The following is a 25719-nucleotide window of genomic DNA, read 5'->3' on the forward strand; positions in this document are numbered from 1 at the left end:
AGAGTCTACAGAAGTTCTTGGGCTTTGCTAATTTCTATCGTCGTTTTATAACTAATTTTTCTAGTGTTGTTAAGCCTTTGACGGATTTGACTAAGAAGGGTGCTGATGTTGCTAATTGGTCTCCTGCGGCTGTGGAGGCCTTTCAGGAACTTAAGCGCCGGTTTTCTTCTGCTCCTGTGTTGCGTCAGCCAGATGTTTCGCTCCCTTTTCAGGTTGAGGTTGATGCTTCCGAGATTGGAGCGGGGGCGGTTTTGTCACAGAGAAGCTCCGATGGCTCAGTGATGAAGCCATGCGCGTTTTTTTCTAGAAAGTTTTCGCCGGCTGAGCGGAATTATGATGTTGGTAATCGGGAACTTTTGGCCATGAAGTGGGCATTTGAGGAGTGGCGTCATTGGCTAGAGGGTGCTAGACATCGTGTGGTGGTCTTGACTGATCACAAAAATTTGATTTACCTTGAGTCTGCCAGGCGTCTGAATCCTAGACAGGCTCGTTGGTCACTGTTTTTCTCTCGTTTCAATTTTGTGGTTTCATACCTGCCAGGTTCAAAGAATGTGAAGGCGGATGCTCTTTCTAGGAGTTTTGTGCCTGACTCCCTTGGAAATTCTGAGCCCTCTGGTATCCTTAGGGATGGGGTGATTTTGTCTGCTGTCTCCCCAGACTTGCGACGTGCTTTGCAGGCGTTTCAGGCGGGTAAACCTGATCGTTGTCCGCCTGAGAGACTGTTTGTTCCGGATAATTGGACCAGTAGAGTCATCTCCGAGGTCCATTCTTCTGCGTTGGCAGGTCATCCTGGAATATTTGGTACTAGAGACTTGGTGGCCAGGTCTTTTTGGTGGCCTTCCTTGTCGAGGGATGTGCGTTCTTTTGTGCAGTCTTGTGAGGTTTGTGCTCGGGCTAAGCCTTGCTGTTCTCGGGCCAGTGGATTGTTGTCACCTTTGCCTATCCCGAAGAGGCCTTGGACGCACATTTCCATGGACTTTATTTCGGATCTCCCTGTCTCTCAAAAAATGTCCGTCATCTGGGTTGTGTGTGATCGCTTTTCTAAAATGGTTCATCTGGTACCCTTGCCTAAGTTGCCTTCCTCCTCTGAGTTGGTCCCTCTGTTTTTTCAGAATGTGGTTCGTTTGCATGGGATTCCTGAGAACATCGTTTCTGACAGGGGATCCCAGTTTGTGTCTAGATTTTGGCGGACGTTCTGTGCTAAGATGGGCATTGATTTGTCCTTTTCGTCTGCATTCCATCCTCAGACGAATGGCCAGACTGAACGAACTAATCAGACCTTGGAAACTTATTTAAGGTGTTTTGTTTCTGCTGATCAGGATGACTGGGTTACCTTTTTGCCGCTGGCCGAGTTTGCCCTTAATAATCGGGCTAGTTCTGCTACCTTGGTTTCTCCTTTCTTTTGTAATTCGGGGTTTCATCCTCGTTTTTCCTCTGGTCAGGTGGAACCTTCTGATTGTCCTGGAGTGGACATGGTGGTGGATAGGTTGCATCGGATTTGGAGTCATGTGGTGGACAATTTGAAGTTGTCCCAGGAGAAGGCTCAGCAGTTTGCTAATCGCCATCGCCGCGTGGGTCCTCGACTTCTTGTTGGTGACTTGGTGTGGTTGTCTTCTCGTTTTGTTCCTATGAAGGTCTCTTCTCCTAAGTTCAAGCCTCGGTTCATCGGTCCCTATAGGATCTTGGAAATTCTTAACCCTGTGTCGTTTCGTTTGGATCTCCCGGCATCGTTTGCTATTCATAATGTGTTCCATCGGTCGTTGTTGCGGAAGTATGAGGTACCTGTTGTTCCTTCGCTTGAGCCTCCTGCTCCAGTGCTGGTGGAGGGAGAATTGGAGTATGTTGTGGAGAAGATCTTGGATTCTCGTGTTTCCAGACGGAAACTCCAGTATTTGGTCAAGTGGAAGGGTTATGGTCAGGAGGATAATTCTTGGGTGGTTGCCTCGGATGTTCATGCTGATGATTTGGTTCGCGCTTTTCATAGGGCCCATCCTGGTCGCCCTGGTGGTTCTCGTGAGGGTTCGGTGACCCCTCCTCAAGGGGGGGGTACTGTTGTGAGTTCTGTTTTTGGGCTCCCTCTGGTGGTTACTGATGGTACTGGGTGACTTGTCTTTCCTGGGTCTCTGGGTTCCACCTGTTCCATCAGGATATGGGAGTTTCCTATTTAACCTGGCTTTGCTGGCATTTCCTCGCCGGTTATCAATGTATCCAGTGTGTCTTGTTACCTCTGCTCTCTGCTCCTAGAACCTTCTGGTCAAGCTAAGTTTGGATTTTCCTGTTTTGGTGTTTTGCTTTAATTGGTTTTTAGTCCAGCCTGCAGATATGTGATTCTTGCTGCTGGTTGCTCTAGTGGGCTGAAATTGCTCCTCATGTACCATGAGTTGGCACATGAGTTCAAGTAATTTCAGGATGGTTTTTTGAAGGGTTTTTCGCTGACCGCGCAGTTCACTTTTGTATCCTCTGCTATCTAGCTTTAGCGGGCCTCATTTTGCTGAAACTGTTTTCATACTGCATATGTGCTTTCCTCTCATTTCACCGTCATTATATGTGGGGGGCTGCTATTTCTGTGGGGGATTTCTCTGGAGGCAAGAGAGGTCTGTGTTTCTTCTAATAGGGGAAGTTAGATCTTCGGCTGGAGCGAGACGTCTAGGATCATCGTAGGCACGTTCCCCGGCTACTTTTATTTGTGTGTTAGGTTCAGGGTCGCGGTCAGCTCAGGTTCCATCGCCCTAGAGCTTGTTTGTATCTGTGCTTGTCCTTTAGTGATCCCCTGCCATTGGGATCATGACACTCCCACTTCTGGTCTGGAGTCAGGAAAGGTGTTGTATGCCGGCGTACCTGTTAAGGGAATCCCTTCTTGCTTCCAGGTATGGCATCAACCTCCCCCTCCCCCCGAGGAAGTCAATGCCTCTGTGGCAATCGGACTCCTGGGTGCCACAATTGTACTTATACCAACCAAGTTTTTTGGCTTCGTTTTAGTTTTTTGTACTTTGCACAAACAGGGGCATGGCTCCTTCTTTTGGGGCTGTTCATTTTGTTTATATAGCTTCTATGGGCAAATGTCACAACAGCCCTGCTTTTCCCTTATCTATATCTACGTCTGCTGACACATAGTGAGGAGAACTACAAGAGCTAGGTACTGGCCCGATTCGGTACACCTTGTCGCGGTGGGTTGGCTTTTATGCATTTTTTATCAAATCAGTGTTAACTAAGTACCCTATAATAATAATAATAATAATAATAATAATTTTATTTATATAGCGCCAACATATTCCGCAGCGCTTTACAAATTATAGAGGGGACTTGTACAGACAATAAACATTACAGCATAACAGAAATACAGTTCAAAACAGATACCAGGAGGAGTGAGGGCCCTGCTCGCAAGCTTACAAACTATGGGGAAAAGGGGAGACACGAGAGGTGGATGGTAACAATTGCTTTAGTTATTCGGACCAGCTATAGTGTAAGGCTCAGGTGTTCATGTAAAGCTGCATGAACCAGTTACCTGCCTAAGTATGTAGCAGTACAGACACAGAGGGCTAATACTGCATAAAGTGTATGAGAACATGATGCGAGGAACTTTTTTTTTTTTTTTTTTTTATTATAAATAGGCCACCCTATGATATTTACATGTAGTATTACTATTTATTTATTTACTGCAGGGTATTTTCTTATTTTTCTTTTTATCTAAGGGTCCATAGACATTAATGAGCAGCAATTAAAGAAAGAAGCATATTAAATAAAATCCCCACAGTTATTCTTGCAGAATGAGTTCTGCATTATATTATCTGTTGGTTTAACCCCTTTCCGACATCAGGCATAATACTATGCCAACGTAGGACTCCCTCCCTTTGATGTGGGCTCCAGCGGTGAGCCCACATCTTTCCAGGGACACGTCAGCTGTTTTGAACAGCTGACATGTGCCCTGAACAGCCGTGGGTGGAATCGCGATCCACCCGCTGCTATTAACCTGTTAAATGCTGCTGTCAAACGCTGACAGCGGCATTTAACAAGCGCTTCTGACAATCGCACAGGAAATCAGCCCACCAGTGACCCACATCACGTGATTGCGGGTCACTGGTGGGTTGCCATTGTCAACCAGAAGTCTCCTGGAGACCTCTATGGTTGTTACTGCCGGCTTGCTGTGTAAGTGAGTAATGCAACTACATATAGGCGAACTGATCATCGGCTATATATAGCTGAGCCGATCAAGTTATAGCAGATTCTAGTCTCCCATGGAGAATATTGAAGCATACCAAAAGTAAAAAAAAAATGTTTTTAAAACATAAAAAAATATATATAAAAGTTCAAATCATCCCCCTTTCGCCCCGATCAAAATAAAACAATTAAAAAAAAAATCAAACATACACATATTTGGTATCGCCGCATTCAGAATCACTCGATCTATCAATAAAAAAATGAATTAACCTGATCGCTAAATGGCATAGCGAGAAAAAAAGTTAAAACGCCAGAATTAGGTTTTCTTGGTCGCCGCAACAGTGCATTAAAATGCAATAACGGGTGATCAAAAAATCATATCTGCACCAAAATGGTATAATTAAAAACGTCAGCTTGGCATGCAAAAAATAAGCCCTCACCCAACCAGAGATCACGAAAAAATGGAGACGCTACGGGTATCGGAAATTGGTGCAATTTATTTATTTTTTAACAAAGTTTGGAATTTTTTTCACCACTTAGATGAAGAACCTAGACATGTTTGGTGTCTATGAATTCGTAATCACCTGGAGAATCATAATGGCAGGTCACTTTTAGCATTTAATGAACCTAATAAAAAAGCCAAACAAAAAAAAACAGTGTGGGATTGCACGTTTTTGCAATTTCACCGCACTTGGAACTTTTGTCCCGTTTTCTAGTACTCGAGATGGTAAAACCAATTGTGTGGTTCAAAAGTACAGCTCGTCCTGCAGAAAAGCAAGCCCTCACATGGCCATATTGACCAAAAAATAAAAAGTTATGGCTCTGGGAAGAAGGGGAGAAAAAATGAAAATGCAAAACCAAAAATACCTCTAGTAGTTAACGGGTTAAAATGTGAACTTCACCAAACAGATAGATTTACCCTAGGAAGATGAATGGACTCAATATACTGTACATCATCCTCTAAAAACTAAAAAGAGTAGCAAAGTACATGTACTCATAAACTATAACTAGCCCAATATACCTTGATGATGATTTCTATTATTATTATTTTATTGTATGATTACCTGATATATCTGGGCTGGCAAGGTGCTTACTGGAACATTTTCAGATTCTCCTGTGAGGGAAAGAAAGGCATTGACCTATAAAACACACATTAAGCACAACATGGAGCAGGACTGTTTTCACAGTAAGCATATGGTACATGATAAAGACATCATTTGATTACCTCTGGGCTTTCTTGCACCGAGGCTCACAACATAAAACACTACTGCCATTCAGAGCAGTGCAGCTGACAAACATTTTCTAGAGATTATACATGAATTGGTCATCATGGGTAGACTTTTACACCATTATTTTATGTTGATCATCGTCATTATAATAATTAGCAATAATCAAAGTATTTAGTAGTAACAGTTCATTATTAAATAAGAATTATGTAGTTCTTACAAGAATCAATTACACCCTTGTTGTTTCAATGTGTAAAGCAGTAATAAGTTTTTCCGCAATGTTTTGATAGTGATTAACCAACCAAGATGTACATGAGATTCACCATGCTCATAAATCGATGGTACTAGAACTGCCATGCAGGACCGGGCCATCCAGTCACATTTTAAACAATAAATGGGTTGCAAGGGGTTATATTCATGGCACATTTCAGTTTGCCCTTCTTCCTAGTTAGTAAAAGTGCAGAGGAGCTGAGATGGAGGAGAAAGGTTGACTGGACAAACAGAATAACTGGAGGCGAGAAAGAAGGTTCTGAGGCAGCAGTAACATATAAAACAGGTGCTGCAACCCTTGTCTCGCTTCTTCTGAAGGGTCTTCCAAGCTGATTTATAACCTAATCAAAGTTTGATTTGAAACAGGTTATAAATTAGCTTACAAGATCCTTTAGGAGAAGAAAGATAAGGATTCCAAACCCTACCATCAGACGAGCTCACTGATGTTTCACAGTTCGCTCAATGTCTAGTTACAATGATACACAAAGGATATGAAAGCCAAGTGGGTCAATATTTTTAATGAAACAGCAGCAGGGAACAAAACACCTTTAAAGGTTTCTCTAGCCTTTAATAGTGCTTCTAAGTCAAATTGCACTTGGGCATTCCTTGTCAAAGGATTATATCACTTTCACCACCCCAAAATCAGCTCATTCTGCTCCTTTTTTTGTTATCTAAATGGGAAGAGACATAGATACTGCCGGGTATTCGAATGATCTCCATTGAAAGAGACAAAATAAAGTTGAAAATGTGCATGGATCTGTCATGTTTTCAAAAAGCTAGGAAATGGGCCACATAGTTTTTACTGTTATCCACTGGTATAGTTTCACCTCTGTATCCCTCAGTTACTGGTACAGTTTCACCTCTGTATCCCTCAGTTACTGGTACAGTTTCACCTCTGTATCCCTCAGTTACTGGTACAGTTTCACCTCTGTATCCCTCAGTTACTGAATATGTGAGATCATGGGGCAGGCATTTTAAACAATTTTGGCATGCCTGTCAATTCAACAAATCGGTGCAGTAGATGTAAAAATCAACTGAATGTTGTTTTTTTTAGAGTTAATATTTATAGCCAAGACTTTGTAACTCTGTCTTTTTCTCATCTGTTGTATGACCACATCAAAGTTCATCTCCACTTTCATGTGGTCTTTGGTGAAAAAAAAAAATACACTTAGAGGAGGTCAGAATAAGTGATTGGTGCAGGTGCCTGGTGTCTGACCCTACCAATCTCATACTGATGTCCCAGACAACACCTTTAACTCATTCAGCAGACAGCAATGTGCTGTGAACCAAAGAGTCTGTTAAAGCCAAAAGGTGCAAATTTGGAATGAAACCCAACTACAAAAATTATTAACAGCAAATAAATAATTTAAGTATTAAATAATCTAAGCAATAAAGGATTTAAGAAAATAAAATTGTCCCTGCAGCTATCTTTGTCCTTAAGTAAAGTTTAATCGAAAGTTTAAAAAAAAAAATTTGATTTCCATTCAGAAACCCCCCAGACGATTTGTCATCTGTATTATCATCTGTATTGCACCCCCTTTTTAAACAGCTGTGAATAACATTTACAAGACCATAAACAATTATCTACGCTAATATTGGTAACATTTCCATCAAAATATAATGCTTTCTGGATGATTCGCATGGGATCTAATTTTTGGCAAATACCATGGACTCGAACAGGTGAATTTCTTCCAAAATATGAAAGAGACCAGTGCGTGCTGCGATCTTTTTCATATGGACATTTTATCCTTGTTTTATCATCTCAACAACCCTACTGAATGCAAATATCAGAGATATCATTGGTGCACTGTGTGCAGCCACACAGGGGCCTAAGAGGCAAGGGGGCCCGCTTTCACCTGCAAATCAGCAAGTAGGCTCTGTCATAGACACAGAGAGGGGCTCACATACTCTTCTTACACAGGGACCCTCATCTTTCTATGTCCGCCACTAAGAACATCAGACTAAACATCAGACTAAAAAATCGAAAAACACTGAAGAAAAACACTTTGTGAAAACCCAAATTGGTCTCAGTCTCAAAACATTTGGCCACGACTGCCCTGCGGTAGGCTGGTATAATTCCAGGCAATGACATCTATCTAGGAGGGTAAGGATGCAGCCACAGGATGAGCACAGTAAACAAAATGTATCAGCAAAGTGCTCACATAGAAGGAGATAAAGCTAAATGAGAATGCACACAGTAATGCCGCATTTTCATATAACTTAGCGCCCCATTATGGGGTAGCTATTGGACCCCCTCGGATGGTATCGCGAACCTACAACCTTTTTATACTCTATATCAATCAGAATTGCTGCCTTTACTATAGGGAGTGATCCAATAATAGAGAAAACTCAAAATATCCCGTTACCCACAAATTACTCAGACCGCCATTTAGGTGGAGGAGCAGACTCCTATAACAGCCTGGATCTGCTGCAGGGATAAGAGGGAGTCTGCGCTGTTACCAGATCACTCACACCTATACAGGGAGTAGGTCCACTGGTAAAGAATTTTACGGAGTTACTCGGCAAGTGCGTGCAGGCTCAATTCTAGAGATAGATGACATGAGCCATATTATTACATATTGATTTCAGTATAAGATACAAATTGTACAGTTATTTATATAGAAAAACATGAACACCACTGAGATATTCTAGGGATTTGGGACCCACCCAATGTGAATGAGAAAGATTTTACCTTCTTGTTTGTTTGAGTCCATGGCTGGCTTTCCCTGTTCTGAAGACTCACAGATCATCTTTGCACAGAGCTACAGTATTCTGTTCTCTGAAAGCAGCTCATGGGGCAGCGGTAACTATCATGTGAGTTCAATGATGTTTCATGACGGCCAATGCCTGTTTTCATAAAAAGGATAAAGGGTTTATTGAAATTCTGGATGTAGAAAATGAAAATGTTGAACTCACATGCAGTGACATGCCAGCTTATGAAATTTAAGTTTATTCTCATGTGATAATAATCTACAGAAAAGAAAAATGGATTCTTCTTCATAAAACCATCTGCATGATCTGTCCACCCAATCTAATAAACTATAATAGTGATGTCATTATACTACATGACAACCAGTATACACATGGCTACAGTTAGGTAGTATACAACATACATAGTAACATACTAACATAGTTATTAAGGTTGAAGGAAGACTTTAAGTCCATCTAGTTCAACCCATAGCCTAACCTAACATGCCCCAACATGTTGATCCAGAGGAAGGCAAAAAAAAAAGATTTGTGGCAAAGAGTAAGCTCCACATTGGGGAAAAAATTCCTTCCCGACTCCACATACGGCAATCAGACTAGCTCCCTGGATCAACGCCCTAACAAGGAATCTAATATATATAACATTTCACATTATACTTTTCAAGAAAGGCATCCAGTCCCCTCTTAAATTTAAGTAATGAATCACTCATTACAACATCATACGGCAGAGAGTTCCATAGTCTCACTGCTGTTACAGTAAAGAATCCACATCTGTTATTATGCTTAAACCTTCTTTCCTCCAGACGTAGAGGATGCCCCCTTGTCGCTGTCTCAGGTCTATGATTAAAAAGATCATCAGAAAGGTCTTTGTACTGTCCCCTCATATATTTATACATTAAAATAAGATCACCCCTTAGTCTTCGTTTTTCCAAACTAAATAGTCCCAAGTGTAATAACCTATCTTGGTATTGCAGACCCCCCAGTCCTCTAATAACCTTGGTCGCTCTTCTCTGCACCCGCTCCAGTTCAGCTATGTCTTTCTTATACACCGGAGACCAGAACTGTACACAGTATTCTAAGTGTGGTCGCACTAGTGACTTGTATAGAGGTATACTTTTGTTATATCAGAGATCAGCTATTAAAACAAAGTTTCTCACTATTGACCCATTCAAAATAAAATAGAGGATCTCTAACCAGCTTTCACAATGTATAATGCACTGTATATTAAGTAGACTTCTTAGACCTTATGAGAGTGGTGTAATTTACTATATAAACCTTTTTGACAGTTTTCTCCCCTGATATTAAATGATCACTACGAGTTCAGATACAGCCAGCGCTGGATTGGAGAAATACAGTACTTATTTTGTCATCAGGTAGGAAAACTTTCAGAAATGATTAAACAGCCATTTGGGTATACATTTCCTTTCTAGTCCTCATATGATACTTGAACCAGCAATTAACTGATCACTTCTACTATTTACTGCTATACCACAACATGTTATATATAGATCTGATCTAATCACAGTCTACTATGAAGCCAGGCCATAGGAAGTACCAACATGGCAGCCATGGGGGCTTTTAGCAGGCCCCCGGTTACTGCGCCAACCTATTGGCACCCTATGATCACATCATGATGAAAATGATGGACATCCAAAACGGATGCCTGGGCAAGATTATGCAGCTAAAGTGTTGCTGATAATGATTGATAGAAGCATTTAAGGGGTTAGCAGCGATCAGATTGAGTAATCAGCCGACACTTGCCCTGTAGGAACGTGCTCAGCTGATGAGCCGCTCCACATATCAAACCCTGTTCCATGATAGATCTATTATTATTATTATTATTATTATTATACCGCCATTTATTCCATGGCGCTTTACATGTGAGGAGGGGTATACATAAAAACAGGTACAATAATCTTGAACAATACAAGTTACAACTGGTACAGGAGGAGAGAGGACCCTGCCCGCGAGGGCTCACAATCTACAAGGGATGGGTGAGGATACAGTAGGTGAGGATAGAGCTGGTCGTGCAGTGGTTTGGTCGATCGGTGATTACTGTAGGTTGTAGGCTTGCCGGACGAGGTAGGTCTTCAGGTTCTTTTTGAAGGCTTCGATGGTAGGTGAGAGTCTGATATGTTGTGGTAGAGAGTTCCAGAGTAGGGGTGATGCGCAAGAGAAATCTTGTATGCAATTGTGGGAAGAGGAGATAAGAGGGGAGTAGAGAAGGAGATCTTGTGAGGATCGGATGTTGCATGCAGGAAAGTACCGGGAGACGAGGTCACAGATGTATGGAGAAGACAGGTTGTGGATGGCTTTGTATGTCATGTTTAGGCTTTTGTACTGGAGGCTCTGGGTAATGGGGAGCCAGTGAAGGGATTGACAGAGGGGAGAAGCTGGGGAATAGGGGGGGGACAGGTGGATTAGTTGGGCAGCTGAGTTTAGAATAGATTGGAGGGGTGCAAGAGTGTTCGAGGGGAGGCCACAGAGCAGGAGGTTACAGTAGTCGAGGCGGAAGATGATGAGGGCATGGACTAGGCTGGTGTTCCAGGGCTGTCTGTTGATTTTGCGAGCTCTGGCATGTGTGAGAGGGGCAAGAGATTCCAAAGCTGTAGCTATTGTGGTGTTATATATAGAGCGGCAGCGTCATCCGCATTGTGTAGGGAACTTATGTCTGTGAGAGGGAGGAGGGATTCAGAAAGTGAATGTAGATCAAGGTGTTTAAGATTTCTGCGAGGGTGTGCAAGTTTGTGGGGTGGGGATTGTAGACAAATCTATCATGAAGTGTTGAGGGGTTTATAATGCATGCACTTTGTGTTCTGAAATGTGGTGACAGATCTGCTCTAAAGAGAAAAAATTATACAAAGATATATGTATTTTTGAGTATGAACATAAAAATTAAGTATGTGTGTTGGTCCAAATGGATAGAGGGATTAATAAGACCAGGGCAATTATTACATTTAAGGAATAACTAAAGTTTTTATAAATATAATTATTGATCAGACTTTGAAAAGATATTTTTTTGTAATATACTTCATTACCTTGTTTCCTTCTCTCCCAAACACTATTTTTTTGTGTCACTCCAATGTCCAGTTCAACTGCCTTTCAAAGCTACTTTCAACTGCTGCTCAGCAACATCCAAACCCTGTATTCATTCAAACAAGCCGTGTATGGGACTTTCCCTCTTTCAGTACTGAGGAGAAGCTCAGAGAAACAAAGTTTCATACACAGATTGTGGACATTTTGCTGAGCAGCAGCCAAAAGGATCTTGAACTGCAGTATAGTGTTTGGGTATGAAGGAAAAAAAATAAGGTGAACAAGTATTTATAACTTCTCTGTAATGATCCAGGTTGGGGTATGCTTCTTGCTTTTCTTTCCTCGGCCTGGTTATGGTGGGGTTAACATTACCTGCCTCTCTTTGGTTTGTGGGTAGCTATTTATTGGTGCCATTTCTGGTAGCATTTGTCAGTGATAGTTCCCATCTTTGGCTTGAGCAGCTGACCCGTATACCCTAGTGATCCTTCTGCCTCTGACTACCCGTATTTGTGCCTGATCCATTCCCTATCCCTGTCTTAGTGTGTGTTTGGTGGTTCCCTACAATGTATGACTCGGCTTGAATTCTAAACCCTGCCTCCTGCTTTCCATCTCTGTAACTATGTTTCCCATCTGGCTTTGACTCTTTGGCTCATACTCTGACAATGTCTTCTGTCTCACGTTTTGGATTCCGAGCTCCCGTCTGGTTCCGATTTCTGACTTGTCTTCGACTGTTAAATATTAATTATTCTTATTCTGTACCGAGCACATGGTTTCTTGCTGACACTATCTAAAGCTATTTCTGTGTATGTAGCTCAGAGTATAAGTTAACTCCATATACAGAGAACACGTGATCCGTGTTGAACATATATAAACGTCTCTTAGGAGGGTGTGGGGGCTTTTTGTCACGTGGGACGGTCACCTCCCTGCCTTCACCATCATTCTCCATGGACATGAGACAAGACACGAGGAACAACAGCTGTTAGCTACTCCATGCCATGATGATCTTCAAACCTCACACAGACAGACGGTTTTACCATTCAGGACCTTGGGAAAGATGAGTAACAAGACAAGCGCTGATATTTACACATGGACACTCTGTTTGTAATTGTTTCATCTACCTTTTATGTTTTTGCTGCGATGGTGGATAACTCAATAAACCACTATACTTTCTTCAGGATATCATGACATTTTTCTTTTAAGAATAACACACCTGGTTAAGTCTTGATTAGATATTTTTGCGCAATAACGATTTTTAACATTGGCCTAGCCAGCCAGTTTTGATTTTTTGTGCTATTTTTGCGTGAATTTCCTTCAATCTTGCACACGGGGGAAGACAGAAGAGTTCCGCTAGATTGTGCAAGTATTCAGGAATTCCACTTCAAAACTTCAAGTCACAAAGAACTCATACAAGAACCTACGAATTACGGAGACTTTAACAGGTGTCAGACGGATTGACAGCAAGCACTGGTAGTGCTGAAGATAGACGTGCTGAAAATAGCCGTGCTGAAGTCCGGAGCCCAGCGTTGTAAAAGCAAAGGGATTACAAGCTGAGATTTCAAGGTAAGACAAATGGATTTGATTAATTCATATGCTAAATCAAGTCAGATAGACTTTGTAAGTTTGTACGGATCTAGCTTAGAAATATTTTTGGTCTGATTTATTTGCAGAATGCAGAATAGCGAATTCGAATTTGAGATTAGATTCTAAGCTAATGTTTAGGAAAAAAGAAAAAGAGCAACTGAAAAATATTTTACATATGGTTTATGTATTTAACGAGTTTGTGACAGAGAAGTCCAAAAAAGACAGCGTAGAAAGAATTTCTAAGGAAACTAATGATGTTCACAAGATTGACTGTAATGGGAAGAGTGAGGAAGATGTGACACACGTATCTGTGATGACGATGACCATCCAAAGTGACATTGACTTTGTGACTCAGGATGAAAAACAAGATGGAGGAAGTGTAGGAGTCATGACAATTGACAAAGATGATCTACGAGGGACAGATGTACAAGGGCCACTAAAAATAGAAGACGACTCAGAGTCCCAACAACTCCAACTTAAATCTAGGAAAATCCTGCTAAAATTATGCAAAATCATTCCTGCATATGATGACAAAATCCATGTGTGCAGAAATTCAGAGATATTTGAGAGTTTTGCTGATAAGTTTGATTTGACTAATCAAGAAAAAAATAAATTGTTCAAAATTTGGCTTCCAGTAAATTTTATTAGAAGATATTCACTAAAAATGCAGACTGATGAGTTCCATGAAAATATGACTGATGTAGAAAGATTAAGAATTTTGATTTTCTGTGGATTAAAAGAAAATTATCCAGATCTTGATATTCTTCTAAAATTGAAGATTGGCCGGGAAGAATGTACGTTTACTTTTATGGCCATTTTTGAAAGGATTTATAAATTGGTCTGTACGAATTTGAATCAACAATCCATGATAAATTGTTTTGTAAACAAGTTTAAATTCTTAAATCTTGTATCTCGTGTTATGGCGTCACAGAAAGATTCATTATACGAATGCTCAAAATCCCTTGATTTTTCTAGAAAACACGAGAATCCTGAAAGGAAAACACATTTTACTAAGTTTTTGAAACCAGGCAGAATTCAAGCTTATCAAAAGCCAAAATCAAAATCTTCAAATCTGATCCAAAATCAAATCTATGAAGTACGAAGAAAATTACATATTTGTTACAAACCCTATGAAAAGATTCAGGATTCTATCAAAGAAATTCCTCTGAAAGGGTTAACCCCTCTGTGACCTTAGACGTACTATCCCGTCGAGGTGCCCTGGGCTTATCTGACCCTGGACGGGATAGTACGTCATAGCCGATCGGCCGCGCTCACAGGGGGAGCGCGGCCGATCGCGGCCGGGTGTCAGCTGCTTATCGCAGCTGACATCCGGCACTATGTGCCAGGAGCGGTCACAGACCGCCCCCGGCACATTAACCCCTGGCACACCGCGATCAAAGATGATCGCGATGTGCCGGCGGTGCAGGGAAGCACCGCGCAGGGAGGGGGCTCCCTGCGGGCTTCCCTGAGCCCCCCGCAGCAACGCGATGTGATCGCGTTGCTGCGAGGGTCTCCTCACCTCCCTCCCTGCTCGAGCCCCGGATCCAAGATGGCCGCGGATCCGGGTCCTGCAGGGAGGGAGGTGGCTTCACAGAGCCTGCTCAGAGCAGGCACTGTGAAGCAGCCTGCACTCCTATCAGATCAGTGATCTGACAGAGTGCTGTGCAAACTGTCAGATCACTGATCTGTGATGTCCCCCCCTGGGACAAAGTAAAAAAGTAAAAAAAAAATTTTCCAAATGTGTAAAAAAAATAAAAAAAAATATTCCAAAATAAAGAAAAAAAAAAAAAATATTATTCCCATAAATACATTTCTTCATCTAAATAAAAAAAAAAAACCAATAAAAGTACACATATTTAGTATCGCCGCGTCCGTAACGACCCGACCTATAAAACTGTCCCACTAGTTAACCCCTTCAGTAAACACCGTAAGAAAAAAAAAAAAAAAACGAGGCAAAAAACAACGCTTTATTATCATACCGCCGAACAAAAAGTGGAATAACACGCGATCAAAAGGACAGATATAAATAACCATGATACCGCTGAAAGCGTCATATTGTCCCGCAAAAAAAGAGCCGCCATACAGCATCATCAGCAAAAAAATAAAAAAGTTATAGTCCTGAGAATAAAGCGATGCAAAAATAATTATTTTTTCTGTAAAATAGTTTTTATCGTATAAAAGCACCAAACCATAAAAAAATGATATAAATGAGGTATCGCTGTAATCGTACTGACCCGAAGAATAAAACTGATTTATCAATTTTACCAAACGCGGAACGGTATAAACGCCTCCCCCAATAGAAATTCATGAATAGCTGGCTTTTGGTCATTCTTCCTCACAAAAATCGGAATAAAAAGCGATAAAAAAATGTCACGTGCCCAAAAATGTTTTCAATAAAAACGTCAACTCGTCCCGCAAGAAACAAGACCTCACATGACTCTGTGGACCAAAATATGGAAAAATAATAGCTCTCAAAATGTGGTATTGCAAAAAATATTTTTTGCAATAAAAAGGGTCTTTCAGTGTGTGACGGCTGCCAATCATAAAAATCCGCTAAAAAACTCGCTATAAAAGTAAATCAAACCCCCCTTCATCACCCCCTTAGTTAGGGAAAAATAAAAAAAAATGTATTTATTTCCATTTTCCCATTAGGGCTAGGGCTAGGGTTAGGGCTAGGGTTAGGGCTAGGGTTAGGGCTAGGGCTAGGGTTAGGGCTAGGGTTAGGGTTAGGGTTAGGGCTAGGGTTAGGGCTAGGGTTAGGGCTAGGGTTAGGGCTAGGGCTAGGGTTAGGGTTAGGGCTAGGGTTAGGGCTAGGGTTAGGGCTAGGGCTAGGGTTAGGGCTAGGGTTAGGGCTAGGGTTAGGGCTAGGGTTAGGGTTAGGGTTAGGGCTAGGGTTAGGGCTAGGATTAGGGTTAGGGTTAGGGTTGGGGCTACAGTTAGGGTTGGGGCTAAAGTTAGGGTTAGGGTTTAGATTACATTTACAGTTGGGAATAGGGTTGGGATTAGGGTTAGGGGTGTGTCAGGGTTAGAGGTGTGGTTAGGGTTACCGTTGGAATTAGGGTTAGGGGTGTGTTTAGATTAGGGTTTCAGTTATAATTGGGGGGTTTCCACTGTTTCGGCACATCAGGGGCTCTCCAAACACGACATGGCGTCCGATCTCAATTCCAGCCAATTCTGCGTTGAAAAAGTAAAACAGTGCTCCTTCCCTTCCGAGCTCTCCTGTGTGCCCAAACAGGGGTTTACCCCAACATATGGGGTATCAGCGTACTCAGGACAAATTGGACAACAACTTTTGTGGACCAATTTCTCCTGTTACCCTTGGGAAAATACAAAACTGGGGGCTAAAAAATAATTTTTGTGGGAAAACAAAAAGATTTTTTATTTTCACGGCTCTGCGTTATAAACTGTAGTGAAACACTTGGGGGTTCAAAGTTCTCACAACACATCTAGATAAGTTCATTGAGGGGTCTAGTTTCCAATATGGGGTCACTTGTGGGGGGTTTCTACTGTTTAGGTACATTAGGGGCTCTGCAAACGCAATGTGACGCCTGCAGACCAATCCATCTAAGTCTGCATTCCAAATGATGCTCCTTCCCTTCCGAGCCCTCCCATGCGCCCAAACGGTGGTTCCCCCCCACATATCGGGTATCAGCGTACTCAGGACAAATTGGACAACAACATTTAGGGTCCAATTTCTCCTGCTAACCTTGGAAAAATACAAAACTGGGGGCTAAAATATAATTTTTGTGGAAAAAAAAATATTTTTTATTTGCATGGCTCTGCGTTATAAACTGTAGTGAAATACTTGGGGGTTCAAAGCTCTCACAACACATCAAGATGAGTTCCTTAGGGGGTCTACTTTCCAAAATGGTGTCACTTGTGGGGGGTTTCTACTGTTTAGGTACATTAGGGGCTCTGCAAACGCAATGTGACGCCTGCAGACCATTCCATCTAAGTCTGCATTCCAAATGGCGCTCCTTCCCTTCCGAACCCTCCCATGCGCCCAAACGGTGGTTCCCCCCCACATATGGGGTATCAGCGTACTCAGGACAAATTGGACAACAACTTTTGTGGTCCAATTTCTCCTGTTACCCTAGGGAAAATACAAAACTGGGGGCTAAAAAATAATTTTTGTGGGAAAAAAATTTTGTTTTATTTTTATGGCTCTGCATTATAAACTTCTGTGAAGCTCTTGGTGGGTCAAAGTGCTCACCACACATCCAGATAAGTTCCTTAGGGGGTCTACTTTCCAAAATGGTGTCACTTGTGGGGGGTTTCAATGTTTAGGCACATCAGTGGCTCTCCAAACGCAACATGGCGTCCCATCTCAATTCCTGTCAATTTTGCATTGAAAAGTCAAACGGCGCTCCTTCCCTTCCGAGCTCTCCCATGCGCCCAAACAGTGGTTTACTGCCACATATGGGGTATCAGCGTACTCGGGACAAATTGGACAACAACTTTTGAGGTCCAATTTCTTCTCTTACCCTTGGAAAAATAAAGAATTGGGGGCAAAAATATAATTTTTGTGAAAAAATATGATTTTTTATTTTTACTGTTCTGCATTATAAACTTCTGTGAAGCACTTGGTGGGTCAAAGTGCTCACCACACCTCTAGATAAGTTCCTTAGGGGGTCTACTTTCCAAAATGGTGTCACTTGTGGGGGGTTTCAATGTTTAGGCACATCAGTGGCTCTCCAAACGCAACATGGCGTCCCATCTCAATTTCTGTCAATTTTGCATTGAAAAGTCAAACTGCGCTCCTTCCCTTCCGAGCTCTCCCATGCGCCCAAACAGTGGTTTACTGCCACATATGGGGTATCAGCGTACTCAGGACAAATTGGACAACAACTTTTGAGGTCCAATTTCTTCTCTTACCCTTGGAAAAATAAAAAATTGGGGGCAAAAATATAATTTTTGTGAAAAAATATGATTTTTTATTTTTACGGTTCTGCATTATAAACTTCTGTGAAGCACTTGGTGGGTCAAAGTGCTCACCACACCTCTAGATAAGTTCCTTAGGGGGTCTACTTTCCAAAATGGTGTCACTTGTGGGGGGTTTCAATGTTTAGGCACATCAGTGGCTCTCCAAACGCAACATGGCGTCCCATCTCAATTTCTGTCAATTTTGCATTGAAAAGTCAAACTGCGCTCCTTCCCTTCCGAGCTCTCCCATGCGCCCAAACAGTGGTTTACTGCCACATATGGGGTATCAGCGTACTCAGGACAAATTGGACAACAACTTTTGAGGTCCAATTTCTTCTCTTACCCTTGGAAAAATAAAAAATTGGGGGCAAAAATATAATTTTTGTGAAAAAATATGATTTTTTATTTTTACGGTTCTGCATTATAAACTTCTGTGAAGCACTTGGTGGGTCAAAGTGCTCACCACACATCCAGATAAGTTCCTTAGGGGGTCTACTTTCCAAAATGGTGTCACTTGTGGGGGGTTTCAATGTTTAGGCACATCAGTGGCTCTCCAAACGCAACATGGCGTCCCATCTCAATTCCTGTCAATTTTGCATTGAAAAGTCAAATAGCGCTCCTTCCCTTCCGAGCTCTCCCATGCGCCCAAACAGTGGTTTACTGCCACATATGGGGTATCGGCGTACTCAGGACAAATTGGACAACAACTTTTTGGGTCCAATTTCTCCTGTTACCCTTGGTAAAATAAAACAAATTGGAGCTGAAGTAAATTTTTTGTGTAAAAAAGTTAAATGTTCATTTTTATTTAAACATTCCAAAAATTCCTATTAAACACCTGAAGGGTTAATAAACTTCTTGAATGTGGTTTTGAGCACCTTGAGGGGTGCAGTTTTTAGAATGGTGTCACACTTGGGCATTTTCTATCATATAGACCCCTCAAAATGACTTCAAATGAGACGTGGTCCCTAAAAAAAAATGGTGTTGTAAAAATGAGAAATTGCTGGTCAACTTTTAACCCTTATAACTCCCTAACAAAAAAAAAAATTGGTTCCAAAATTATGCTGATGTAAAGGAGACATGTGGGAAATGTTACTTATTAAGTATTTTGTGTGACATATCTCTGTGATTTAATTGCATAAAAATTCAAAGTTTGAAAATTGCGAAATTTTCAAAATTTTCGCCAAATTTCCGTTTTTTTCACAAATAAACGCAGGTACTATCAAAGAAATTTTACCACTATCATGAAGTACAATATGTCACGAGAAAACAATGTCAGAATCACCAGGATCCGTTGAAGCGTTTCGGAGTTATAACCTCATAAAGGGACAGTGGTCAGAATTGTAAAAATTGGCCTGGTCATTAACGTGCAAACCACCCTTGGGGGTAAAGGGGTTAAATGCTGAAGGCTCAGATCTCTCTGAGATGTCGAAAATTGACAGATGGAAGCAGGTGAGTATCTCAGGGGGTGCTCAGCTGAACACTCCATTAACACAGCTCTTCAAAGAGTCCATAGGGTTAAAGTTACATTTTGGGATAGGAATTGGCTAAAAATGTAATTATATATTATGATGAGTTATACAATGTATTATTTATTAATGTAATTATTTTATTCTATATAATTCTGCAGTTACATATATTAATATAATATACAGTAAATACTGTAGCATATTTGTATAAGTAGAGATTATATTAACTGTATTTTTATATGTATAGTGAAATAATTAACATTTACTCCAGTAAAAATATTTAGAATTACAATTAAATACATTTATTAAATATATACATATGTATAAGATATTTAAATTATTTTGTTTTTAAATAAATATGAAATTAACCTTTATCTTTCATTTTCTCTTAGAATTTTACTTTCAAAGCAAGGATTGAAAAAAAAAAAACCTGTTTCATGAATTTATGTCTTATTCACACAGGTAGCTATATTAACTGCATGATTTTTAGATATTTAACACTTAAAAATAAATAATATATCTAAAAACCTAAAAATGTGTGTACTACATGTAAATTTTCTTTCTGTAATAATCTAAAACGTGTTTTTTTTCCTCCCACTGCATGGTGTGACATATGTGAGTTAAAAGATATCATATAGCCTTGTTTTTTAGTTTTAGGAATTTTCCTCAGGTTTTGCATTCAATCGGATTCAGTTACAGGCTTGTTCCAGAATTAGCTGTGAAACATTCAACTCGGGTTTCTTGTAAATGGGTCCAGTCCTTTCTATAGGTTAAAACATAGTGTTAGATAATATTTGGGGAATATTCAAAGGAATATTAGAATACTAAATTTAATAGATTACAATGCGCATTGATTAATAATTAGGATACAATATTTTGGGTTAATATATGTGTATTCTTTGTATGTGAAATATGTAGTTTGAACGTCTATATGTGTGTCACATGTGACAGATGACAGAAGTGTATGGGCAGCTGCTAAGGGTGAATCCAATGTAAGAGTGACCAGAGCGTGGTATGTGGAATGTGGAATGTGTATGCACAGTTTGACAGAGGCCTCATGATTTATGGTATGTTTGAAAGAAAAAAAAAAAAAAAAACACCTTGTGTTAATGAGAAAATAAGATTCAGTTAAATTATTAGAATATTAAGATATATTTAAATATTATTATTCAACATATATTTCTTTAGTGATTATTAGTGAATAAGTACAATAACAATAAATATTATAAAAGTCATTTTTTTTTCTCTTATGAAGGGTATTATATGCAAAGTTGCATAATTTAAATATTTTGGTGATCCAAGGTTATGACAACATCTACATGAGGAAAATATTAAGGAAATGTGTTACTGAAACATAACCTCAGCATTTGTCATCAACATATAAAGGTCTTATTCTTATTTTTTATTCTCATTTTTATTTTTAATTTTTCATTTTTTTTCATCAACAAATGAAGGCCTTATTTGAATTTTTCATTTTTAATTTTTTCTTCATTTTTATTTTTCATTTTTATTTTTCATCTCAAGAAAAAAATCAATATTTAATAAAGTAATGTCTACAAGCATATTGCTTTATCAAATATAGTGATCATATGGTTTCATTATATAAGAAATGTTTCAATTCTAAGTTAAATACAACAATTCTTTCACTCATTCATGCATTCATTCATATATATATTCTTATTTTGGTTCATGGCTATACATACTTACATATTATTGGTCTACTTAACATAAATTAATAAAGTTTTAATACTAAATATCAGCACTTGTTACATAAAAGACACACTGACATCTATGGGTTCAAAAAGAAATTACACCTATGACATAAAAATGTCCAATCACATGAAGAATATGGTTAATAATATACTATCATTTATTATTATTATTATTATTATTATTATTATTATTATTATTATTATTTTATTTTCCAAATATAAATTCCATTTTAATATCATTTAATAATTATATGGATATTATTGATTGCTATGGTACGCTGTGATATTATAAGTTAGGGAAATTACCAGATTTGGTATAGAATAGGGAATGAAGACTTCAATCAAGATACTGACGTTACGTTAATAAAGACTTTTCATTTTTCTAAATTCAATTGATTCTTAAAAGTTGCAAGAAGAAAAGCCGTTATCCAGAAGTTCCACAAGGTAACAATGCTATGATTTCTGAGTAATAATAGACTGTGTCAAATACAATTCATGTCACTACTGACAACAACTACAGCATCTATCACTGACAACTGAGTACAGTATCAAAGATGAACTGTGTTATTACGTTCCAGTGGTTTCCTATCACCTATAAGACTTCCATGAAAGCTGGTGAACACTCAGGTAATTGTCAGGACGCTACAACCCTGACATGTGTCCTGTGCACTAAGGACTGGTTATGGTGCTATGTTTGGCAAGGAAGAGTCAATGTAACCCTTGCTGTGCTGACCAAAGACGTCACACCTGTCCCAAGACCAGTGCGGATGATATGAGGATTCCAGATGATTTCCAAGGCGAGCCAATGTAAGTCCAGGTCTCTAAAGGTGACACTGCACAGATATTAAAGCGACATTTCATCTATGAACTTTGTTTTCTTATCAACATTTGAATTTATGGACTTTGATTGACACATGACACACAGTCTCTACATATCTACATGCTATCATCTATTACAAAAGACTTATATTAAAGATTGGTTTAAAAGAACCAAGAAAACATCAATATGAAGACCAGATGACATCAGACCTGAGATGCTTCAAGTAGATATAGAGAAGTATAATTATATATTTTATATGAATATTAGTCACGGCCTACCATAACATGAAGTTACATATCATTATATTATTGAGAACATATAACAATATTATTATTGATATTATTTATTACATCATTTTGCCAAAGAAGAAAGAAGATTTTATTAATATCTTAATTTGAGGGTTCCAATCAATGTCTGTCACCCTCAAAAGGGGGAATTGTTAAATATTAATTATTCTTATTCTGTACCGAGCACATGGTTTCTTGCTGACACTATCTAAAGCTATTTCTGTGTATGTAGCTCAGAGTATAAGTTAACTCCATATACAGAGAACACGTGATCCGTGTTGAACATATATAAACGTCTCTTAGGAGGGTGTGGGGGCTTTTTGTCACGTGGGACGGTCACCTCCCTGCCTTCACCATCATTCTCCATGGACATGAGACAAGACACGAGGAACAACAGCTGTTAGCTACTCCATGCCATGATGATCTTCAAACCTCACACAGACAGACGGTTTTACCATTCAGGACCTTGGGAAAGATGAGTAACAAGACAAGCGCTGATATTTACACATGGACACTCTGTTTGTAATTGTTTCATCTACCTTTTATGTTTTTGCTGCGATGGTGGATAACTCAATAAACCACTATACTTTCTTCAGGATATCATGACATTTTTCTTTTAAGAATAACGCACCTGGTTAAGTCTTGATTAGATATTTTTGCGCAATAACGATTTTTAACATCGACCACGTGCATTGCTGTGACCTCTGGCACTTCATCTTCCTGTTTGTTGCTGACTGGCCTATGTGACTACTCTGCCGCCTCCTAATGGCGCTCCGCGCCCTGCACTGTGGTGCTACACGGTGAGTGCTACCTTTTTCCCCTGACCTGCACCCCCTGGTGGAGGTGTTAGGGCTAGCGGAATGCACCAAATAATTAAATAGATATAATAAGGTGCGTTCGCAGCCTGGGGTCCACCGTGCAGAGATGGAACCTGCTGCTAAGTAATGACGGACTATATGGCGGTACAATGAGGATACACACATGGGTTAACTTCACCCTGTATGAAGAAAGCGAACCCTGTTACGTCACAGGGTCGCGGTACCGCACAGAGAGCGCAAGCAAGGAATCACAGAACTCTATCCCAGGACACAGGATTAGAGTTCGTGTAGACCTCTTGCGATCAACACCCCAATTGGGGTATCAGAGTAACTAATATGCACAGAAGTGCATACTGTGCCACACTAGCGGATGCCACTAACCACCCAGACTTGGGTAAGGTAACCGCTCTAATAGCGCACGGCGCTGCACTGGCGGTCACACCAGTTAGATGCTGTTTACGTGTGGCTTTGTGCTGATAGCTTAGCCGGGCGCTAGATAGCAGACATCCTCTTTTCGCAAGCAGTCATACACTAGGGAGGGGATGCTTAAAGAATGACTTGCACTCATCAACACACACACGTTTTCAAATGTATACTAGCACATGGCCATGCGGCCATGCAAACCTTTTATAGTTGCAGCAAGTACAGGACCTTCCCAGAAGGACCAATGGGAGTCTGCCACAGAAGAAGAACACCTTCAGGACCTTCCTAGAGGACCAATGGGATTTGCTGCAGTATCTAAACATGTGACTACCGACCTCCAATGGGAGGTCGTCCCGTGGGCATGCTCATAAAGGAAAAAGCTGGACTTAGTCCCAGAAAGACCTGCTCGCTGCTGAACATTGCTGGCTACAAGGACAGAGCCTGGAAGGGCAGTAGTAACCAGTCGTCCAGTATTAGCCTGAGCTAGATGCTGGGACCAATGTCTCTGCTGAGCAGACTCCACTGTGGCTGGAGAAGAATGGGAGACCGCAGCGGAGATTGTTCGAGACTCCCCCGGTGCAGAGGCAGGAACTCGACACTTAACATGGGCCCCCCCTCCTTGGACCTCGCTACGCTCAAAAGCAGCAATGAGCTGTGGAGCTCGAATGTGTTCAGCAGGCTCCCAGGACCTTTCCTCTTGGCCATAACCCTTCCAATCCACCAAATAGAATTTTTGCCACGTACCACCTTGCACCCCAAAATAGCATTCACCTCGTAATCGTCCGTAGATTAACCCAATGTCCCGCCAGATGACTCGGAAAACCAGGACATGTATACGGGCTTCAAGAGGGACACATGAAAGGTGTCGTTGATACCCAGGCGTGGAGGAAGGGCCAGACATAGACCACAGGATTAACCTGTTCGAGGACCTCGAAGGGACCCAAGTAGCAAGGTGCAAACTTAGTGGACTCAACGCACAGCCTGATGTTACGGGCAGAGAGCCACACCAAGTCGCCAGGAGCAAAGGTTGGAGCGGGGTGCCGATGTGCATCAGCGGAGCTTCTCATTCTCTCCATGGAGGCCCGAATGGCATCCTGACTGCGGTCCTAAATATCCGGTGCCTCCACAGCCCAGTCTGCCACCCTGGAGTCGACGGAAGACACGGGCATGGGCACAGGGACATGCGGATGCTGGCCGTAATTTAGGAGGAATGGAGTCTGACCGGTGGAGTCGGCTACGGCATTGTTAAGCACAAACTCTGCCCACGGTAGCAAGGATGCCCAGTCATCCTGCCTGGCAGAAACAAAATGTCATAAATATGTGACCAGAGTCTGGTTGGCCTTCTCAACCAACCCATTCGTCTCGGGATGATATGCCGAGGAGAGATTCAACTCAATACTGAGTAGACGACAAAGATCTCTCCAGAATCGAGACGCAAACTGGGGACCCCGGTCACTGACAATTTTGTCCGGCATACCGTGTAGGTGAAAGATATGCTTGATGAACAACACTGCCAGAGCCCGTGCAGAAGGTAGCCGTGGAAGAGGCACCAAGTGAACCATTTTGGAAAAATGGTTGGTGATCACCCAGATAATGGTGCAGCTATGAGACTTGGGTAAGCCCACAACAAAGTCCATCCCGACCATCTCCCAGGGCCTGTCCGCCATCGGAAAGGGGTAAAGCAACCCAGCTGGCCGTTGCCGAGGAGAATTGTTCTTGGCGCAAGAGACACACGCCCGAACATAGTCTGCGATGTCACGAGCCATATGCGGCCACCAGTATGTCCTCGCCAGTAACTCAGATGTCCTTTTGGACCCAAAATGTCCACCCACCCTAGATGAGTGAGCCCAAGAGAGAACCTCCAGATGCAAACTGGATGGTACAAAAGTCTTGCCTGGAGGCACAGACTCTAGCGAAACCGGGGCCACAGTTCTCAGGCTCTCGGTGGGGATAATAAGCCGAGGCTCCTCTTCCTCCTCAGATGATGATACAACGGAGCGAGAGAGAGCGTCAGCACGAATGTTCTTCTCCCCAGAAAGAAAATGGAGGGTGAAATGAAACCGGGAGAAGAACAAGGACCATCTGGCCTGGCGAGAATTTAACCACTGGGCTGTCTGCAGGTACACCAAATTCTTGTGATCTGTGAAGACTTGGAAGGGAAAATGAGCTCCCTCCAAGAGATGTCTCCACTCCGAGAAGGCCAACTTCATGGCTAGCAACTCCCTGTCCCCGGTGGAATAATTCCTCTCTGCTGGTGAGAAGGTCTTAGAAAAGAAGAAGCAAGGATGCTTCCGAC

The 25719-nt window shown here is 41.2% G+C and overlaps 1 protein-coding gene across 6 annotated transcripts in view; it reads right to left on the reverse strand.

Moving 5' to 3' along the window:
* Window positions 1-25719, reverse strand: part of ARHGEF33 (Rho guanine nucleotide exchange factor 33) — a 132613-nt gene that overhangs the window by 86277 nt on the left and 20617 nt on the right. For 5 of the 6 annotated variants that reach the window (XM_069769054.1, XM_069769058.1, XM_069769056.1 and 2 more), the window contains exon 2: window positions 5223-5272. In XM_069769054.1, coding sequence (XP_069625155.1) covers window positions 5223-5272 — 50 coding nt within the window. Of the gene's footprint in view, window positions 1-5222; window positions 5273-8346; window positions 8502-25719 lie in introns of all 6 variants that reach the window. The other variant, XM_069769055.1, reaches the window with a different exon arrangement.

This window comes from Ranitomeya imitator, chromosome 5 (assembly GCF_032444005.1).
Source record: "Ranitomeya imitator isolate aRanImi1 chromosome 5, aRanImi1.pri, whole genome shotgun sequence".
In the NCBI taxonomy this organism is placed as follows: Eukaryota; Metazoa; Chordata; class Amphibia; order Anura; family Dendrobatidae; genus Ranitomeya; species Ranitomeya imitator.